This window comes from Mercenaria mercenaria, chromosome 15, assembly GCF_021730395.1.
Source record: "Mercenaria mercenaria strain notata chromosome 15, MADL_Memer_1, whole genome shotgun sequence".
NCBI lineage: Eukaryota > Metazoa > Mollusca > Bivalvia > Venerida > Veneridae > Mercenaria > Mercenaria mercenaria.
In genome coordinates, this window is record NC_069375.1 from 41516357 (window position 1) to 41538130 (window position 21774).

The following is a 21774-nucleotide window of genomic DNA, read 5'->3' on the forward strand; positions in this document are numbered from 1 at the left end:
TCTGAGCCTTACACGTGACACGATGTCTTGAATTGATGGATGTTTATTTCAATAAATTTGCATAATCGATGTTAAAACAGTTACAGACAGGAAAAGGGAAAAAACTCTTGACCTCTAAGGTGATCATATAGGTTCGAGTCAAACACGCGTCCGTCATATAGGTATGTTTCGGTAAACATTTGTACCAAGTTACTTGAAAAGCGATCATGCCGAATTATCAATTAAAAGGGCAAAAATTAGATGGCTGTATAAAGTAAAGACGGACTAAACGCAAATTTATTTTCCCCAACCCTGCTTTCTGTGCGAGACTGATAAGAAGTTAACAACACATATCGTATAAATTTTAACATTTTATTTAGAAAATAATTGCCAGTTTGGACTGACACACATACTAAATAATGAACATTTGTCGTCCAGGGAGAACTTATAATCATTAAGACGAACAGACAGACCACGTGCGTCAAAGAATAAACCTCTAACATTTTGTAACAACTTCAAAAAAAACAACAACCAAATATAAATATTTGTCCTTTGTGTAAATTTCAAAATTAGATTTTTTTCAGTTCAGTATTCTTTCATTAACCTTCACCCTGCTAAATTTCTAAAATGGACTGATCCATCTTTTAATTTGGGCAATACCACTTGTTTATCAAAGGGGTGTTCACTGAAAATTTACTGACCTGAATAGCGAACAGTGTAGACCATGATCTGCCTGCACGGACGTGTAAGCTGATCTTGGCCCGCACTGGCCGCTAAGGCAGAATCACTTGCCGCCAGTAAGCTAAAGGTCGATAATTATATGAACTATAAAACTCATTAAATTTAAGAAAGGCAAGTAATTTACCCCAAACAAAATGTTTCTTTAAAAACCGCTTACAATAAGTTACGTCGCGAAAATATGTGACAAATCTAAACTGCACATTCAGATTCAAATTATCTTCCTTAGACGGTCATTTTCCTATTCGATAACAGTAACTGCAGTAAAACTGATTATATAACGAAATAAACTGTAATATAAAAAGTAAATTATTATTAGTAAAAATAGTTTCTATATAGAAATAATTTCTTTTTCCCCACACAGGCAAACTATATTCAAATTAACAAAACATGTGAACGAAGTTTACTCAAGAGACAAATTTTTACAGAGGAACAACTGATGTCGTTCTACCTACACAATGTAATACTATCCTAATCACAGGGATAAAAATAGAAAATATTGCTTGTTTCCCATGACGTCATACTGAAGCAGATTTAGTTCGAAAATATTATCAGTTTAAAATAAAAAATTGTAATTCAACTTAAAAGTGATTTGGAATTAATTTATTGTAAATATGTTCAAACTTGAGGTATTTATTTAGATCTACCTAAGAAACGTATTTATAGAAAAATAGCACATTAAGTTTAGTTTTTTTATATCAAACTGAAATGAACAGGAGTTAGAGAAAACAAGCAATTTTCAATTTCTTAGCCTTAACATTTCTTTTGAAACTTAGTTTCAAACATTCATTACAGAAAAAAACGAATATAATTTCTGTTACAAAACAAGCGAGCAATACAATTATATTTCTTTTGACAAAGAGCTACAAAAAAACGCCGTATTAATGACATTAAATAATACGAGACTTAAAACTATTTTAACACAGAAACTGAGAAAAAATAATAGTCAATTGATAGTGTAGACATTAGTCAATCTGCAGATTGTCTTGCAGTTATATACTGAAAATTAAAACTAAACAGAAAGAGATGTACACAAATTGACCGTTAACCCTTAGCCTGCTGCAGGCGAATTTAACAGCCTTTGCAAACAGCTTGGAACCAGATCAGACGCCGATTAAATCGGCGTCTGATCAGGTTCCAAGCTGTTTGCTACTCTGACAATATTTCTTCCAATTTTGGAGCAAATTGAATGAACTTAACAATTTTAGCAGACGCCATTTCCAGCAGACAAAATTTACCTAGCATGCTAAAGGTTAAACAAATTTTGTGAAGATTCACAGGTTTAAATAATATTTGCATTTATTCAATGAACATTTACGCATGTGCAGGAGGTCCTAAGGTCATTCTAGCAAGAGACACAACTTGACAAGAGTGCTACAAATCCTATGAGATTATTCTACTGCGTTTTAACTCATAAAAAGAGAAATAAAACGAGCAACATTTTATATATCACCCCACCTTAGGACCTGAAGCACTTTAAATATCAATAGGAACCTGGCATGAACAATATTCGTTAGTTATTGGGATGTCACAACCTTGTGAAATAAATATCTACATGTCACTTCCAGAAAAGCGCTATATTGGATAATTTACGCCATTTCCGGAGCGCTATTGTCACAAATGTGACGTCACTACACAATAACAACACAGATATTCACAAAAAATGTTAATTCGAGATAACTAGATCTATGGCAATTCAATAAACCATTTCTAAGTCAAAAATTACACAAATACACTACAAAAAAACTTTCATAGAATTGACATAATCATTTATAACAGTATCGTTACGAGAATACCAGGTTTAATTTGTGTTTCGGTTGTTTATTAAGTCTGAAATCAAGAGATACTGTTATATAATAACAAAAATTACAGAAATTACTTCAGCTGCAGACAAAAGCGCCGGCAATTAGATAACATTCATTAGAAATCGTATTTCTAATAGCAAAGTGAGAAAAAAATATAATTTGTGCCATTTCCCTTGTCTGGCAAATCATATGTGGTCAGCATTAATCCATCTCTTCTTTTCCTGTCTAAATTCTTAGACATAAGAAGTATCTATGAATAAGTAATCACCCTGGTATGTTTGAGAAAATTACTTTTTTGTCAACAGAAAAAAAAACATGTCTGAAGCATAATTGACTGCAAAAGTCCAGACTGTCCAGTACATAAAACGTAACTATAATATTTACAATCCCATGGCTTAGAAATCAACGCAAAGTTAATAAATAGTGCTTAAACAAAAGGGAGAAGTTTTGTGTGGTAATCTTGCCCAGAAAATACCAGACCTGGAGAAAATAAACATTCCCTCAACGATTTAAATCAAACTTACGCAATGAGATTAGTTTGGTTTGTGAAACAAACGCACCCTATTGTAAACAGTCTGTTGTTTTGATATACGATTTTGAATTTCGCCAAGAGGCAAAACGTGCTGATAATCCACTTTCGTCTGAGAACAATTCCTTGAAATTTAATGAAGGGCCATGAACAAATTTCCAAGTTTTGCCGATCTTTTTTCCCCCAAATTTTGCCGATCTTGATTAACTGAAACTGACGTACCTAATGATATCAGAAATGACGTCAAAATAATGTATGTCATGAATGAGGTCTTAAGAACGAATTTCTTATCTATTGAATGTTTTCTTGAATAAATCAAATCAAGAAATGACGTCACGACGACATCATATATAGTATTTTGAATGAGTTACCATATTTCTTCAAAATCACATCACATAAAATTTTGTATTAATTTCGGATTTTAAAGAATTCCCTTTTATTCGATTTAAGGTATATCAGAAAGCAGGATTTTAGCATGTGTTTACATATGAAATATAACCTAATGTGAATGCATTTATATAGGCATACAGAAAGTTTCACATTCAGCCTTGTACTAGTATATGTCAGTCTCTAAATAAGGAATGACTTCATCCCTCATGGAAAACCTAGATACTCTATGGTTTATCCACAGAATAGGTAAAATCTATCACATTTTCTATCACTAAACGATATTCCAAATATTATATAACTTGACTGTACAAAAGCTAATAGTTTAGCAATTTCATACAATTACATTATTATATACACATCTGAATTCCATCTCAATGGTTAATGAAATGATGCAGAAATTTACAACATCGACCAATTATCAACGATTTTCTGAAAATATTGATTTTTTTTTTCAAAAATACCAATAACAACATTAAAGAAAACAGAAGACTCTTAATAAAAAATTGTACCACTTTTATGAATAAATTAATTTACTGACACACGAATTATTTTATGGTGGTATTGAAAAATCGATAATACCGATAAACATAAGATTTTTCATGTTAATCTTTAATGAAATCTAAAAGGCCAATTGCAGACCTGTCTATAAACTGTTAGTGTTTTTTTTTTCTTTTTTCACATAGATCTATAATGAATGATGCTAAGTGTCATGACAAAGAAATCCCGCTGTAAAATGACGTCATAATAATACATGATGATGTCATGTTATAAATGGCATCACAATAATGCTACCGGCTGCTTAAATAATGCTTTTTTAAAAAAAATCGTTTGCATCTTTCAAATGTAGAACTAGTTTCAGTCTTTCAAGAAAAATGTAGCTGTTTTTTTTGTTGTTGTTTTCTTGCAAAAGGAAATTGTGTACATGTATATAGATCTACACCTATACATCTAAAAAGAAAAAAGTATTTTGATCAATGACGCACTTCAAACATGGGATGATATTACAAAAACAAATCGTGTATGGCAGACCCTGTATAACCGGTTTTTGAGTGACCCGTTTGTGTTATTTTGAGGACATTCAAGAGAAACACATTTGAAGAAAAAAAAACTTACGTTGTTACATAAGCCACGCGACGCTCCAATATCGATTTATGCGAAAAAATATTATATGTAACTTAGATCAATATCACCAAAATTGTTATAAAAATAACACATACTTATTGTATCAATAAAATCTGTTATTTAGTTATATTATGACAAAATTTTGTATTTACAAACAATAAATAAACTATTTACTATGTACATTTTACCAGTAATGTCAATGGTTCTATAGGTCATCATTTTGAGCCAGTTCTAAGAATAAAGAACGGCATATTTATTATTTTATAGGTGCCAGCCAAATCCTCTTAAAGTAAATTTAAAAGACTGAATTTTGAAACATATCTGTAACTTTCAGTTGTACCATTTTCATAGCAAAACAACGTGTTTATCTTAAACATTATATCATAGCACCTCATGTATGTTACTGGTATAGATAACGAGAGTTTATTGCAAAAGAATTTGAAAAAAGTCTAAACAACATTGTCTGCTGTTTGATCCCCTAAATCCTTAATAAGGTAATTCGTGCATTGTGGCTTTATAAAGCACGACGAAGAATAAAACGAATAAGTAATACATGAGCCGCGACATGAGAAAACCAACATAGTGGCTTTGCGACCAGCATGGATCCAGACCAGGTCAGGTCCTGGTCAGGATCCATGCTGTTCGCTTTTAAAGCCTACTACAATTAGAGAAACCGTTAGCGAACAGCATGGATCCTGACCAGACTGCGCGGATGCGCAGGCTGGTCTGGATCCATGCTGGTCGCAAAGCCACTATGTTGGTTTTCCCATGGCGCGGCTCACATTATTTTAAAGCTACATGGGTTGGTCTTAGGATCTGTTAGAATTTTAAAGATATCTAGGAAAATGTCCAATTTATGGCCATAAATGTATTTTGCCCTGTGTAAAATTCTGGCGCATGAAAATTTTAAACTTTGTTTTGAACGTTTACAAATTTCTTTCACATGGAAATGATGCTTTTATGCTGACCTGAAAATGTTCTACTTATATAATTTAACTGATATAGTAATAAGTGTATCTGCTTTGAATATATAGTTTGTAAGTTCCGACAGTAACAACAATTCACCTAAAATATCTTCACTAATATTCACAGTGATCTACTACTTCTAGCACAACCGAATAAAGATAACATGATTATCTAAAAATGTCACGTGTGTGTGTATATTTCATATTATTTACAACCTTGCTGATTTTCTTTCAACGTCATCCATTTTCCCACCATTTTTTTTAAAAAAGTTTCGAAGCGAGCAGACGACATTTAATTTGAAGTCAGAAGCGACATTAAGCACGTGCCTTAGCAAGCACGGTGGCTTATATATAGCACATCGGGTGAAAACAATAACATTGTTTTTGTGTTCCGTGATGAAGAGCGCAAAACATAAAGAATTGTTTCTTCACTATTGGCCTATATTTCAAATTTAACAAAAACTTCCAGAACAGTATTGATTTCCTTTGTTATTTCACATACGAATAAAACATGCTGTTTCGTCTTTTTAGCTCACGTGATCCAAATTATCCTTCCTGGGATCGTAACCCATGTTTTTTCTACACAAGAACATGTTTATTTCCCTAAACGATGGTCGTTCACTTTCCTGTCGATTCCAACATTCACACATTAGGTCATAAATTTCTTTAGGGCAATTTGGTGGGTGGGAGAGCACCACATGTTCGCTATCATTTCTATAATAATGTCCAGCATTAGAGATCACTTCTTCGTCAGTGAGGCCTTCAAACGGCTGTTCACGTGCGAACGTTAAAATCTCCCATAATGTTACTGCGAACGACCATACGTCACTCTTTGTTGTAAACTTACCCTGGAAAATATGTAAATATTGATAATTAGAATAACATACAAAAATGGGGCAAATCGGCATATTACTCTAATGCATGTTGCCTTCAGTCAGCTTTGGAATAATATAATGGATTGCCGTAACAATATAATGTAAACAAGCACGCGTTTCTAAACTGGTACTGCAACAGATCCGAGGGATGTCGTATTGGACAGGAGACCAATTCGACAGATCAAGGGATATATTACTGAGCCATCACGAAAACACACGTTAAATTGACGATTTTAACACACATGATAACTTTCAAATGTCATTAAGATGTCAGTCAAACGATTTCGCTAAACTTTAAAATATTACCGAGCGTTATGGCATACTTACTGCCGTTAAAGTAGACGTCGTCAGAAAAAAAAAATTGCACTGGACCGGGCAATAAAGAAAAAAATGTATTACCCGTATCGTTACCAGCCTATCAAATAATTTACAAGCTGGTATATTAATGCACTGGCTGAAAGACCGTACCGGAGCCTATGTATTATCGTCAGTGTCCTTTACGTTTCTGCGAACTTGTTGGTAAAACGAAATGTGACGTCACCTTAGCAAAACGTAATGTAACGTACTGAAGACAACATTTGAGCAATATTTTCAAAATTTAAAGCTAATACATGAATGATTTGATGAATGTTAGAAAAGGAATAAAGTACAAACTTTAATTGGGTAAATATTTTGAAAAGAAAAACTCCATCCACCGAATCTGGAATATTCATGCTGTTTTAAGAAAAAAAATTACAAGGGACACGTACATTCAAATATACATGTATTCGCACCCCGTTTACACTTTAGAGGACTATTTAAATAACACATGCAGTATTAGACAAAACATTCAACAAATGACGGTTAAAACTGATCAATTTCTGGAGAAAACGTAGCTGCTTTTTTGAGCATACCAGCAAGATCGACTCCCAACCCATCCATCTTATCGGGAGCACGGCGCGACCTTCGATTCTATAGTAATCAGAGCTGTAAAGACTCCGGCTCATGCCAAAGTCGGAGATTTTGATGGTACAGTAAGGGCCGACTAAACAATTTCTTGTAGCTAGATCCCGGTGCACCATGTTGAGAGATTCTAGATATTTCATCCCGGAAGCTATCTGCGATGCCATATAGATTAGACATCCGTAACTGCAAAAAAAAAATCAATAAATATGAACAACTAAAATAATCAATAAATGAAAACCATATAACAGACTCTTTTTTTTTTCTTGAAAATCGTAGTTTATGTGAAAAAATATGTTTTTGTATTTAATGGTTTACGTCACACAATTCATTACAGTAAAATTTACGTTTACTGTAGCTCTATACATTTGCTTGAAAACAGCAATTTGTAACATTTCAAAAAGTCACTCATTATTTAAACTTTACGAGCATAACAGTATAGTAAATGGACTCATTCTTTTTAATACGAAAGCGCTGTTTTCTAAAACTTTACCCCTGGTATTAAAACTTAATTTACGGAAAAGATCAGCAAACAAAAGAGTCTGACAGAACAAGAGAGAAAACGCATTATCATTAATGTTTATGGTAACCTAAGAACTGATATAGCATACTTGCAGTAATATAATGACGTAAATATTACATTTTGGTGATCGCCAGACCAATTCAACGTGTCTGTTTCAATGTTATATGCCTATAAATTGATGAATTAGCAAATGGAATTGGCGAACAGCGGCTGTTGTAATAATATATCAAGTTCTCACCTCAGTATTTTGGCATTTGGAGTTTGTATGTGTGTTTCTGGCAAGTGGTCAAGCAAGAACTGGTTAAGATCGCCATATTTCATGTATTCCACTATCATGCACATAGGCTCTTCCGTTGTGCAGACCCCTAGAACCCGCACGATATTAGGATCCTTTAACATGGACATCACTTTCATCTCACGGTGGAAATCAGACCTGCCATGGAACAAAAATGTTTTCAATAAAGGTTTCCATATAAATGAATGCTCACTCTTTCAAAACTGAAAGGGACATACCGGTATCAGGGTAAATTATTACATCATTGTCTAAGTTTCAGTAAATAAATGTATTGTTTTTTTTCTCTCGAAAGCTGTGCAACGCAATTATTAGAAAGTGTAGCACTAATTCAAAGTAACTGAATTTACAGGAAAACGGAACGGGTACATTGCAAACAATTTAAAGATATATAATGCAGATCTTTCACTACAATAGTTTTGTTTTAGATACGTAACTTTAAACACAGAAATACTCTTCACTTGACGAAATATATAAACAGACTGTGATAGTAGAGCTTCACTGACAACTAAATATCATGTATATCACAGTTGTTTGTTAAACAAAACTTCCATACACTTTTATTCTGTGCTTCGCTATATATATACTATATGTATTAGGTGCGTAGTATTTTAAAACCAACACACACAACGGTTTTGTACACGCTAACATGTAAATTTCATTTTATATAGATACTATGAAATAATTGTTCGTATTGTCAAATGTGGATATGGGACAAATGTATATTTGACGTCAGTGTATATTTGAAGTTTGGTTATTCTAATAAATAACAAGAGACAACACTTCGATGTCTTTTTGTTACCACTGATCATATCTATATATCTTTTCTCAGAAGAGGAGAAATGAAAATGATAGAAAGACTGAATGACTGTACGTTTTGCTTAAACAAGACGGAAATAGTTTTTTCTCTCTTTTGTATGAAGGCCTTCATCCACAGAAGATTGAAAGAAACGATATGAAGGATTGCATTATGCTTTTTATGCAAGTAGAGAATGAGCAGACGATGTTTTCCAGGAGTAAAACTTTTTAAAATGTGCACTTTAAGAATGTTAGTCTAAAGAGCAGTACAACTGACAGAAACAGACATATCAGCATTACTGTGTCAAACAGATACGGGTTTTGCGTGCATGGACGTGTATCCGATAATTCAGAAACCGAAAAGCTCTCTGATAAATAGAAATCGGATTGGCTTGAATCATACAAACCTTTAACATGTTTATTTAAATGAAACAAAAGTTTGTTTGTGTTGTTTGTGCTTAACACTGTTTTGAACAGTATTTAAGTTAAGTAACTGCAATCAGTAAGCCTAACATGATTATCAGTAAAGGCACGTTCCCTGCTGATCTTGTGCTCTGTTGAGCTAACCGGCAAGGCTTTATAAAGGCATTGAAATCGAGAATGGAAACCGAGAACGGATACTTAGCTGGCTTGTATTATACATTGAGAAATATGTCAAGAAGAAATGTAGGGTCAGATATGTGCAGAAACGAGTTTCAAAGACCAGTCTTGTCTAATTCAGAGGTATAGTAAGAGTGTTAGTAAAGGTTCAGTACTTTGCACACCTGGCACGATCGTCTGCTGTTTTCCTCAGTATCTTCACAGACACCAGAACTGGACCCGACTTCCTCCTTGTCATCATGTACTCTCCACTAAAGGAGTCCTGGAGACCAAATGCCTCACACAGGTGTACCTGAAATGTCAGATCAAGAAAAGTTGCAAACGAAAATGAAGCGCATTGTCCGTAATGAAATTGATCAGAATTTTGATGCCGTTGTTTCCTGGCACATCATTTACGCTGATTAATAGTGAATAACTTTGTGGCACTGCTTTTTAGAGTATTTTATTTATGCTGAAATAGACTTTTACCAATCAATCAGAACGCAGCGAAAACATAGAATTTCTTCTTTAACACTAAATATACCCTACCTCTCCAAACTCTCCTTCTCCTAGAACTTCCACAAATCTAAGATTTCTTCTAGGAAATTCGACAAGGTTACAGTCAACACTGCTAACTAGGATATCCGAGTTAGGTACAGCATATACGTTATTTCCGCTCACGCCCTGTAGGCTTGGAATGTTGGGTACACAAGAACTGATGACGTCCGAAGCCGCATATAATGCGTCATAATTTGGTGGTTTGTCTAGTGCGTTCATACTTGTGTTTTGTTGCTTGGCTTTGAACGTGGAATGTTGTGATGTCGTCACTGGCGTCACTGGTGACGTCACGGGAGGTAGAGCTACAATTAAAGGTGGTTTGAAGTCGTCAAGTTCCTCGTAGTAGTATGAATTGACACTTACTGGCAATACTGCTGTGCGGAAACAGAAAAAGAAAAGCGAAATGCAAATAAAGTCTAAAGCAAAATAAAACTGTGCAACGAATGGCGCCAGAACAAAAACAAGCATAAAGCATGGAGAGCTCGTGCTTACGTACTGAAATAGGTGACAACGATAGGTATAAAAGCAGCAAAGTTAAAAACTACAAAACATGGAGACGATCCTCGTGCACAACAAAAATACAAAGCTAGAAAATTATCAAAAAGGTAAGCTAGTACTAAAAGAAAATTAAATTTTAAGTATGGATGAGTGATGATATATTATTATAATAAATCAAACATATTTAATGTTCATCATAATTTGTATAACACATGATAAATTAACTTTTATACACATAACAAATTAACTTTTTATAACACATTAATTTTGTACATTGATTAATACTTAACAATATCAATCAAGTTATTGTACTACATAGAGCATATGAATTACTAATAGCGTTTATAGTAAATATGAAAAATAGAAGGAGAAATACATGCATTTACAAGAAGTAGATAATAGCAATTTTGCGGGCAGTTTTTGTCACAATAAAAAGCGATATGTATATTAAAATACACTTAATGTTACCTTTCCCATTCATCTCTTTTATATGATCATCATCTTCAGTAGAAACGCCATTATAGACGTTCCCGTTAGAAACTTTTCCATTCACATTGTTCTGGAAATTGTTTAGGTTAATATTCAACACGGTATCAGAGACGGGTTTCAGACTCTGCCTGTTCAAACGCTGACGTCGTTTATGACGTACAATAACAAAGATGACGATAATTGTCAATATGACAATCAGCGCTGCAAGCGCCCCGATGATTATGCTGATATAATCTTCGTCTTTAGGCGCTGTTTCTCCGGGTACTTTTGCTATATCGTCTCCATCAATGTCTTCAAACTGGTCACCTTTTTATAACAAAATGTACATGTTTATATTGGCAAATGTAAGTTAAAAATACTCATTACATCGTATACCTTAAAATGTTCATTAGATATGTACTGACGATTTAATGACTATAATAAACGACAGTCCAGTTGGAGAAATCTGAACTTGAGTTTATCAGCAGGACTTTACAGAAGATTACAGGGCTGTAGTTAGACATGGTAACGAAAATCAAAGAGGCATCACCATTAAACGGTTGCGTTGCGAGTGCTAGGGTATGAGCCTGCAAAAAGATTGGTTTTCCTTTTACCTTTAATGACTGATTTACAGAAAAACATCCATGCAACTGCTTTGATGTCCTCCTAATTATAATTTAGACAGACAGTTCCGTGCTTCTATGTGATAACAGTAGTGAATAGAATCTCATTCAGGGGCTATTTTATACGTATTCTTTTCGTATCAAGTGTACAGCGTTGCCTAGCAAAGAAAATCCTACCTGTATCGTCGGTGCCATCAACTTTGATGTTGATATTTTGATCAGTGATGGTCTTATCTGTCTCCGTCGGCGTCGGCACAAGGATTGTCGTTGGTAAGATTTCCTCTTCCTCTGTGACATTTCCAGTGACAGGAACTGCAAACAAGAAAGAGACTGTGTACCACTCACTGAATTATATTATTTGTCTCTGACAGAGCGTAATGATATATGGATTGAAAATGGTGTCTTTTTAATAAAACATACGATAAAATCTCAATGACTATGTTTAAATCGGATGTTTTTTTTTAATTTAACTTACTTTTCTCTCCAGAAGAAAACTACAGGGAATAACATTCAATTCAAAATTGGTTTCAATTTAATTGTGTCATAAATTGATGCGCAGCGTTGATACCCATTTTACGACTGCATAAATTTTGACAAAATCAGAAGAAAATACATGAGATAACAATGAGATTCACAAATTTACGTTTACCAAACCTAAATTAGATTTACCCGTTAACGGATATTATTCATAAATCAAATTCATAAATTTACGTTAATTATACCTACATCAAATGCTCTTGAAAGATATTCTATACCCGAACCAATTTCATCTAACCAACCTATGCCTTAGATCCCTGTTACCTATTTTCTCAAAGAACATCTCTACCTCATGTAAATTTAGACCTATTATTCATAAATCAAAACACAAATTTAGACAAACTACACCTAAATCAATACATAAATTTAGAGTTATTATACCTGATTCGAATTCCACTTCGCTTATCATAATCCACTTGGAGTCGAAGAAGAGTTTTAACTTCACGAATTTTCCGGTGTTGTGCTTAAGATCGATCTTAACTTCATGATTATAGTTTATAACTTTGTCTTGCTCGAATTCGTACCTCACCGGCTCACCGAAAAAGTACTTTCCTCCAACGCTAAAGTACACTAACGCTGTCTTAAACACTCTCACATTCCTTGAAAAGTAATTATTGCAGTTTATTGTTACTGACGAGAAATTTCTGACGTTTTCAAACTCGAACTTTATTTCGACAGGTCCTTCTCCGTGCGCTGAATCATTGCGCCATCCGACCCATTCGTATCCCTTTATATTAAGATCGTTGTCCGTGTGGCGAAAGTTATGCTCTCCTGAAAATGTCAAGGTCATAGTGTATAAATAGAAAAGTAATTATCGGATTCCAAATGACATTTCTGGTTTTGCGATATAATCGGAAAATGGTAATAATTCAGATAATGTAAAGGATGATCAGCTATTACTGTTGTTAAAATGATACATAATTTGTACATCCAAGAGTTCTGTCGATATAATAACTGTGACATTTATGGAAAAGGTCCTTTTGAATGCGACTATTTTAGCTCTGTATACCTATAGAAATGAAAATAACACACTAACTGTATATAGCTTCGTTAACAGCAAAAAAGTATCTAACCAGATAGTAACAACCTGTTTACTAGTACTTTATTCAATTTTAAAAGCTACGATTTAAATAGAATGTGATAAAACTGCAAAACAAATTTATCTGGTACCTTTTTCGCCGTCTGTCAGCTGACCTAGTCCATGGTTAAGGTATTTTTTATCCCGTATACCATCGTACGTGAAGTCAAAGAAGTCGGTCTCTGAACCTCGTGTATCTCCTTGACGCATTGAATAGGATACCAAACCATCTGGAGAACGGAAAATAACGCATTGAGTAATGTTTGTACATAACCTGTTCATACCGACATCCTCTTTTATCTGACACATTTAATTTGGTAATATAACGTGGCAGATAAAACGGGTTGTACTGCACTCGTGTTTAGATTTCACAACATGTATATCGTCGCCGCAGTATAAAAGGAGATGAATTGCAGCAGCAATTTGCCACTTTTTGGCGGAAGCGACTCAGAGCAGGGCATGTTCTAACAAATCAATTTAAATACATGTAGAAGTTAATACCGTTTAAGTAATTGCTTAATTTAAAATACATATCTTAGCCAACAATAAATGTTGTATATCAACCAATAAAATAATGTGATTCATCCATTGGTTAAACCTAATATACATTTGCAAAATTTGATAAATGCTATAAAATGATATACCACTGGTTGGAGTTGACTCACGTTGCATATTAACCAATGATAGACTCTGAAACAAACTGTATGTTGACCAATGCTAGAATTTTAAACAATGCATATTGACCAATGGTAAAGTTTCATTCATATATATAATCAACCAATTGCAGATATTGACACAAAGTGCAAATTAATCAATAACTGAACTTTGAAACATTTAGAACAATGGCAGAAATGCATACATATTGCACATAAAACAGGGAAAGGTGTTGAAACGATAAAAAATCTTTGATACAGGAAAAGGTACAAAGTATTGATATCATACATAAAATAAATCACTTGGAGGTGATTATAGGAGCAATAAAATTCTGCTATATATTTGATAAACAAGTAATAAAAAAAATCTTATTATAGAATAAACTTGATGCTTCGAAGTTACGCAAGAGTATTTAATAACCACAAAAAAAATATAAATGTAAAACATGAAAGGAAGATTTAAGCCGCGGATTTTGAAAATATTCCTTTCATCAGCCATCTATCTGTATTTGTTACTGTCATGGAATTTTTACTTTATTGTACGTACACATAAGCTACAGAGATCAGAGAATATATAACATTGCCATTCTATTTTCTAAATGTCATTTTGCGGGTAATTAAGTTGTCATTGAACGTAATCCTTTTACAAAATCTACATGAGCGGGAGAAAAAGGTGGGACTTCCTCTGGCACTGATAATTTTATACAAATAGACTTTCATCAAATTTTTGCTATTGATCCTGAACTAGTGTATAAGCACTTTAACTTTTCCCGGCTTCAGAATGCGTGAACATGCAGGGGCATGATATATTTTTTCTCCGGTCGCAACGTGGATCTAAAGAGGACATGTGAAAGTTGACATGCACGCTCTTATTAAGGAATGAGAATGGTTTCAGCTTCGTAGAATTCTTCTGGGTGTTGGAATTGTGCTTACCCAGAGTGCATTGCAAATACTGTAGGCCATAAGTAAGATTATGATTAACGTTTTGCTAGAAACATGCTGCACTCCCAATCCCAGTTTTCAGATGTGAGTGGTGATTATTCAACCTGGGTCTTAAATCACCCAAGACGTCTGCAGAAATCATACTTTATAAACTTCGAGATGCGCGTTTTCTCCCCAGGATATTGCCAGACACGAGCTTTCACAGACAAATTATTTGATAACGTAAAATGTCAGCAACATTACGAATTGCCTCATTTATTCTACCATATATTTTCCGCGATATAATTTAATTTTACACACCGCACGTGATGCATGAGCATACACCTCCGTGACGACATTTTTCTGTCAAAAGCAATTCTTATTAATTTCACATTATGCTAATTTCAGAATACATGTATATTAAATATATCAAATATTCATGTTTATTCAAGTTTACAGAATTCAAAAAAGTCTGATCTGATATATCATTTGACATTTCTCAAACATTTGCATATTTATTTACCCACTCAATAATTTTTTTATTCTGACATATGGTTAAAACATTGTTTAGGCATATATAAGTGTCTTGACTTTCTAACTGGGCATTATTTAGCTCTCACGAAGTAGTGTACAGCTTTCCGTTTAAGCTAACCCGTTCTAGTATGTATAATATAACTGTGTACAAAATTGCATCTATTTCATATATTGGACAAACTATTTACAAGAAAACTTATATGATTAAATCTGTGAGAACATCCTTTGGTCGCATAGAAAGCTGCTAGGCAAAGCAATGGCAGACTCGGTGTAATCAGTCTGTTCATGACATGTAATGAAATGTAAAACAGCCCTCACGCAACCAAGCATAAGCCTAGTCGGAATTCTGTTATAGTAAGATTAAAAAGATATAACAACAGTGAGTCTAAGAACAAGAAGACTTTTTACAGCCGTCACACGGCACTTAAAGACTGCTGTTGTGGTAATTAATAAAATTTGTGAAAAGATCTTAAGCAACCAAGCAAAATAATAGCACGCTCGGTTTGACTTAATCTGGTCATGAGAAGTAATATTATCGGCGACCTCTCACGGCCCCAATATAAACTCACCTTTTCTTTCACATCCGTACATTTCGACTCGCATACACACTGTTCTTGGGCTCTGACTAAAAGGAATAAACCGTATTCTCTTGCCAATAATTGGGGGTGACACGTCACGCACGGCTTCTAAATAAGTATTCTCGTTGCCTTCGAATTTCTGAAATTACAACAAGAAAATGCAATAATGTCACGATGCTTTTATATCTCATCAACTTCAGTCCCTGATAAACACATGATAATCTCGTGGGTTTCATTAAATAAGGCAACTGAACTCTTTGTTCTGGTTTCCTTTTTACGTACTTAATAAAGATTTGGCGCATGCGTATTTCCTGGTAAGTGTTTTCCACTTCTCTTTCTGTATAAATGAAACAGAAATAATTTGATTTTGTCTTATTATTACAAAATTCACGTTTTGACTAATGACTTAAATTTTGACTGAGGAAAGAATGAGAAATGTTATAAAAGCAATATGCTATCATACTGTATTTTGCTTGTGTGAACCTGATGAAATTTGTTGCAGTCTATGAACAAATGTAAATAGAAGTCGGAAATCTTTTGCCTTGCTTTTTTTTTTTTTGCTATTGTAACAAAATATTTTTTTTTATATTTTGACAATCGTGGTTACGGTAGGGTGATGGAAATATAAGTAAATGTGCACACGGTGTGGACTTCCTTTCTATATCTTTGCGACTGAAGCACCGGACGGTCACAGAGATGCACGTTATTACATTAATGAATGCTCTGTAATAGTATACCGCCATGTTTTGGGTATGTTGTCTTATTACCGACATTTCGAAATTTATTGTGTAGATATTGACAAAAACTTCAATGTAGTTGCTGTTTTATGGCAACAATATCTGCATGAAACGCTGATATTTCACGCGATGTATCAACATTCAGATCATTTTTATTATTGTTATTCTTACTACTTTGCCGTGTTTTATAGCGGTTGGTTCGTGTATTTTTATCTTTTGAATGAATAAATCATCTGTCTAGAGTTATACTTTTTGAAGATACTAAACCCTAAGGAAATAAAGGAAAGACCCAACTATAACAATGAGTAAGTTATGATATTTAAAACTGTATTTTGTTGTATTGTTGGAGTTATAATTAAAATAAGCTCTTTAAATAAAATGCATGAAATGACAAAAAAGGATCGTTACTTTTAATTATTCGCATATCACCCCCCTTGCCATATAAGCAAGCATATACAAGTTCACTAATAAAATGCGAGGAAAAAGGTGTTTCATAAAATAAAAGTGATCACATTTAGTATTCACGAGATGGAGCGAGAATTTGCGAGAGTTTCAGATCTGTTACACCTGAAAGCTCTTTAGCACATGCTGGAGAGTAAAAACGAAAATGCATAATCAATAATGAAGTACTTAGATTTCTTTCAACCTCACTCCTTGAAATGCTGTTTACAAGTCAGTTAAGATCAGAGCCGTTGGTCAGACATCATTATCAGTCCTGGTAACAGAAAATCTGACTACTCTACCGGTTGACCTTAACCTGTCGCTTTCTCTACCCTTTATCTATACCAAATAAGAAAAATATTTGTAGAGTGAAATTTTCAATAAATGTAATACAGCAAAGGCAATATAAAGATATGAAGATCTTTTACTAAGCATGTAAATTATTTGATACGCTAGACTTGTCTCTGGCTAAAATATTCTATGATATTTCTGCGAAACCATTTTAAAATTAAGATGTTTGAAGTAACGAATAGAAAGCATCTACGAATCTGGCAGACATAAATCTTCAATTATTCGCTACAATTTCTGAACAGCATGCAGTCTTCTGTATGTTACATGCCTACACAATACGTGATATTTGAATAAAAACTTCGTAAAGTTTTATGATTCATATACAATAAATTTCATAAAGACAAACTGTTCCGAGGTTATTTCAAAAATTATATTTTCCTGAGAGCGAATTAGTTGAGTTAACATAATATAATGGCTTATCATAAATTACGGTGCATGTTTGCTGAATCATATATCAGAAGTAATACATGTGTGTATGCATTTTTACGCCAAATTGATCTCGTCAGGAAGAGTTATAACGAAATAAAAAGCTTTTCTAAGATGTCTCAAATAACCGCGAGGAAATGGTTGTAATAAATTTCTGAGAATTATTATGACAATATCGACATTCTCAATACATAAATCACAACATATTATGGAGAAATCATTACATGATAGACGTAAAGGGAACGAGAAAATCGGCGTTATCGGCATATATCGGCCATATTTCATCCGTTACTAGTTAAGTCTGTTTACCAGCTCATTAAGTAGGGTATTCTAATCATACAACGTTGTAAGACTGATTGACGCCGACTGATACGGGAGACAGCGACTTTGATAGAAATCTTTGATATGCCCCATCACGGTGCCGTATCAGAAATGAAAAGATCGTTATTCCAATATCTGGTCAAGACGTTTAGTCGCTGCAGCGCTATGAAAGAGCAATGTGTGATAGGCAAAATCTACGCAGGGAATATAAATATTAAAATGTAAATAAGATTCAATCAGGTTTTGTTTTAACTGAAAAACTATATGATACACATAAAATTATAAGTTATATATAGCTAAATTTATAAACAAATAAATCAATTAATAAGCAAGAGTTGATAATTATATTTCTTTTTTTTTTATGAATTAACTTAATTATCTTTACCAAATGTCATAAACATTACTTGGTTAGTCATGTAATCTCCGATCCTTATGTAAACATTTTAAGGAAATGATAAAGACTACATGTAAATAAAAAGCAAAAACATGTAGTAATTTAGACAGAAGTTGTGGTTTTTGTAACATGTCTCTCTACGAAGGCAGAGTTCTTTTTTGCCGAAGTTATGAAGTTATATGCACAGTAGGATTAGGATTCTTAAAGTGCTTTGATCAAACGCCTTCACTGCGTTTATTCCCAGCAGCAATTTAAATCTACAGAATTTAAAGGATTATTTCTGTTTAAAAACGCATTCAAACAACTAGAAATAATTCCATTATCGTAGCAAACAACTGTTTTTTGAGTATCAGTTTCGTATTTTCAACTGTTTTTTGAGTATCAGTTTCGTATTTTCCTAGAAAAGATTCAACAGTGCTTAAAACTAATTCGCAACTTGAAACTAGATACAAAGAGCTGGTGAAAGAAAAAGTATACGAATTGTATCTTTTTCCATCATAAATAATCTTCAGTATTTTCCTTTAATCATTTGCCGCAGATGAATAATCGGATTCATGTCAGAAATTTGCAAGAGACAACAAAACGATTTTCTCAGGTTTTTTCTTCTTCAAATCCATTCATCTTAAAGCCACAGCGGCTTATCATGGTTATCAAAACCTCTGTAAGAAAATGATTGGCATTTTCCGATGTTCTCGACATCTATTGATACAGGCTCCGATAAATCATAGTTTTATTTGTTTGAAATTGTATGCAATGTAGGTATCGATGTTCATCTGCGGATCTATAAAAATGCGAAACTGCGCGTCGATTTATCTTTTCAGCATTTTACTGCCAACTTTTCAAAGGTGACCAGGTGCGTCGATAGACGTTTTTGAAAATAAATGCCAAAATTTTTGCATTTTAACAACCGATATAAAGGAATTGTGCAGATATTTCACACAGACGAACTCTTTGATAATATTGATATCCTTTGGATGAAAATATGTTGACAAAGATAGAAAGCAGCACGAGAAAATAAGAAATGACAGCTATGATGGCACCAGATGAGTAAGGACACGCTTAACATTACCCGTGGTCCTTCACAAAGCGTGCTGAGAATTAAGAGAGTCGGGTGTGTCTAGCGGTGTCCCTTTGATCAGCGTTTATAAAGAAATAGACGGTATGTTAAGATAATTATGTACGTGTCAGTAGCTATTTAATGTGTTTTGAAAACGCTATAATACGGTTCCATGTACCACTGTTGGTGGGAATATATCAAACCATAGGCCTGAAGTCTTTAAATTTCAAAGTTGTAAGGTATTTTTTTTATACACGTGTAAATCTTTTTTTTTTCAATTATATTGTTAGACATGGTCACTTACTTTTACTCTGCTATTGAAAGTGCTATCAAAATGTTTTCAATTTAATGTAAATGTTAATCATGGCTTTATCAAACTTACAGCGTCTTCGTCTTCATTCAGGCTGATCACTACTAAATAAAGAAGATCCAATTGAAATATAGTGCAATTTTCTTCTGATTTATTTTTGATTGGACATTGTTTGATGCAATTGATGTTGACTGCTATAAGTAATATAGGTTGTGTAGATGAAATACCTTCACTTTGGGTGAGTATAAAAGGTAATTATGAAAACAGGAAGTTGTGGAAAGATACCACTGTCAACAAGCCGGAACCAGTGAAAAAAGTTGCTGTATTTTGGATGGTGAGTTTTCGGCTGGTCACATTTTCTAGTACAAAAATTAACACCTTATTTTCTTTTGATTTTTTTTGTTGCACTAACAATGAGCTTTTGAAAGATGATAGGCTGTCAAAATCTGACATTCTAGAAATTGGATTTGCAGAGCTGGTTTAGAAGTGTGGTTTATATAGAATTATATTGTGTCTGCATTTAGTGGTGGTCAGCCTTCAAGGGTCCATGTCAAAAAATCACGTTGCACTTAGCAGTCGGACGTTACTGTTGAACTTTGATATCTTCCCAGGCGGGACCCTCTGCTGTATCTATGAACGATTTTATCTTAGACACATCATTATCAAATGATCTCGGGTTCAGTACAGTGCCCAGTTGACACCAGTTGATACAGTCTAACAGGCTATATCGTAAATTTAGAGTTTTCGTGAGTTCATGTATATCTCTGCTGGTAGTGAAAATAAACACAGTCTATTCTGTTAGGGTACAGAACAGACTGGGAAATGAGGATGGACAGTAAATAATAAATGACTGAATGGACTTTATGAGTATTTGGATAATCATACCTCCTCGCCAAATTTGTTCCTGAATCGTATCCACTCTCCTCCATCCTGTCTCTGGTATTCGAGCAAAAATGCTTCTGCGTATTCCATACCCTGAAAAACAAGAGACAAATTAAATAAAACGTGATATCAAAACTCAAACTTTAGTACTTTCATAAAGTCCTTCTATTCACACACGATATACTCTCGGATAATATACGGATTGGGACGTATAAAAACTATTGCACTGTGCATTCTCGGTTTTTCAAACATAATTATTTGTTTTACGATTGAAGAGACTAGAAGACTAAACGAAGAACCGAAGATCAAACACCTGCACAGTGTTAATCCCCTAATACGTTTTGCAATATTCCTGAGCGGAGGTCGGCTTAAGATGTGCTATAGCTCATTTTCTGCTTTGTGAGACAGAAGTTCATGTAACAGGATCATACATCGTTTCTAAGTAAAGGTACAACATCAAAACTGAATGTAATAGTTGTTCAAGAGGTTTTAAGTCTTTGCAACCCCGTGATATATAGAACTGGGCTGTGACTAAATACAGAGTTGGTGCGCCCGTGATAAATTACAGACTCCGGTATATACCGGATTAACTAAATTTGAACAAAAACACCCGTTAAATATATATATATTGTAACCATGGTGATTCTACCCCTAACCTTTAGTCAGTATAATATGCACATTATACACTAAATGCGTGCGGACATGCAAAAAAATGAGTATTTTTGCCGTGCGTTCCATTTGATAGTAATTCCGCGCATGCGCAGAACGGCTGCACCAACTCTGCAATGAGAAACATTCATAGAACTGAGTGAATGTGTTACTGGTCTCAAAATTCAGAATTTCTGTGTTGATAACACTCGTGGTCAAGTA

The 21774-nt window shown here is 33.9% G+C and overlaps 1 protein-coding gene across 4 annotated transcripts in view; it reads right to left on the reverse strand.

The window, feature by feature from the left end:
- Nucleotides 1–337: 337 nt before the first annotated feature.
- Nucleotides 338–21774, reverse strand: part of LOC123552095 (discoidin domain-containing receptor 2-like) — a 108687-nt gene continuing 87250 nt past the window's right edge. The window contains exons 4-14 of one of the 4 annotated variants that reach the window (XM_045341503.2): nucleotides 20908–20997; nucleotides 15977–16124; nucleotides 13392–13529; nucleotides 12603–12992; nucleotides 11862–11996; nucleotides 11062–11388; nucleotides 10087–10397; nucleotides 9714–9850; nucleotides 8107–8301; nucleotides 7297–7531; nucleotides 338–6376 (exon numbers count right to left, since the gene is read on the reverse strand). In XM_045341503.2, the coding sequence (XP_045197438.2) occupies nucleotides 6056–6376; nucleotides 7297–7531; nucleotides 8107–8301; nucleotides 9714–9850; nucleotides 10087–10397; nucleotides 11062–11388; nucleotides 11862–11996; nucleotides 12603–12992; nucleotides 13392–13529; nucleotides 15977–16124; nucleotides 20908–20997 (2427 nt within the window). In that variant the 3' untranslated portion in view covers nucleotides 338–6055. Of the gene's footprint in view, nucleotides 6377–7296; nucleotides 7532–8106; nucleotides 8302–9713; nucleotides 9851–10086; nucleotides 10470–11061; nucleotides 11389–11861; nucleotides 11997–12602; nucleotides 12993–13391; nucleotides 13530–15976; nucleotides 16125–20907; nucleotides 20998–21774 lie in introns of all 4 variants that reach the window. The other 3 variants (XM_045341489.2, XM_045341496.2, XM_045341481.2) reach the window with 3 other exon arrangements.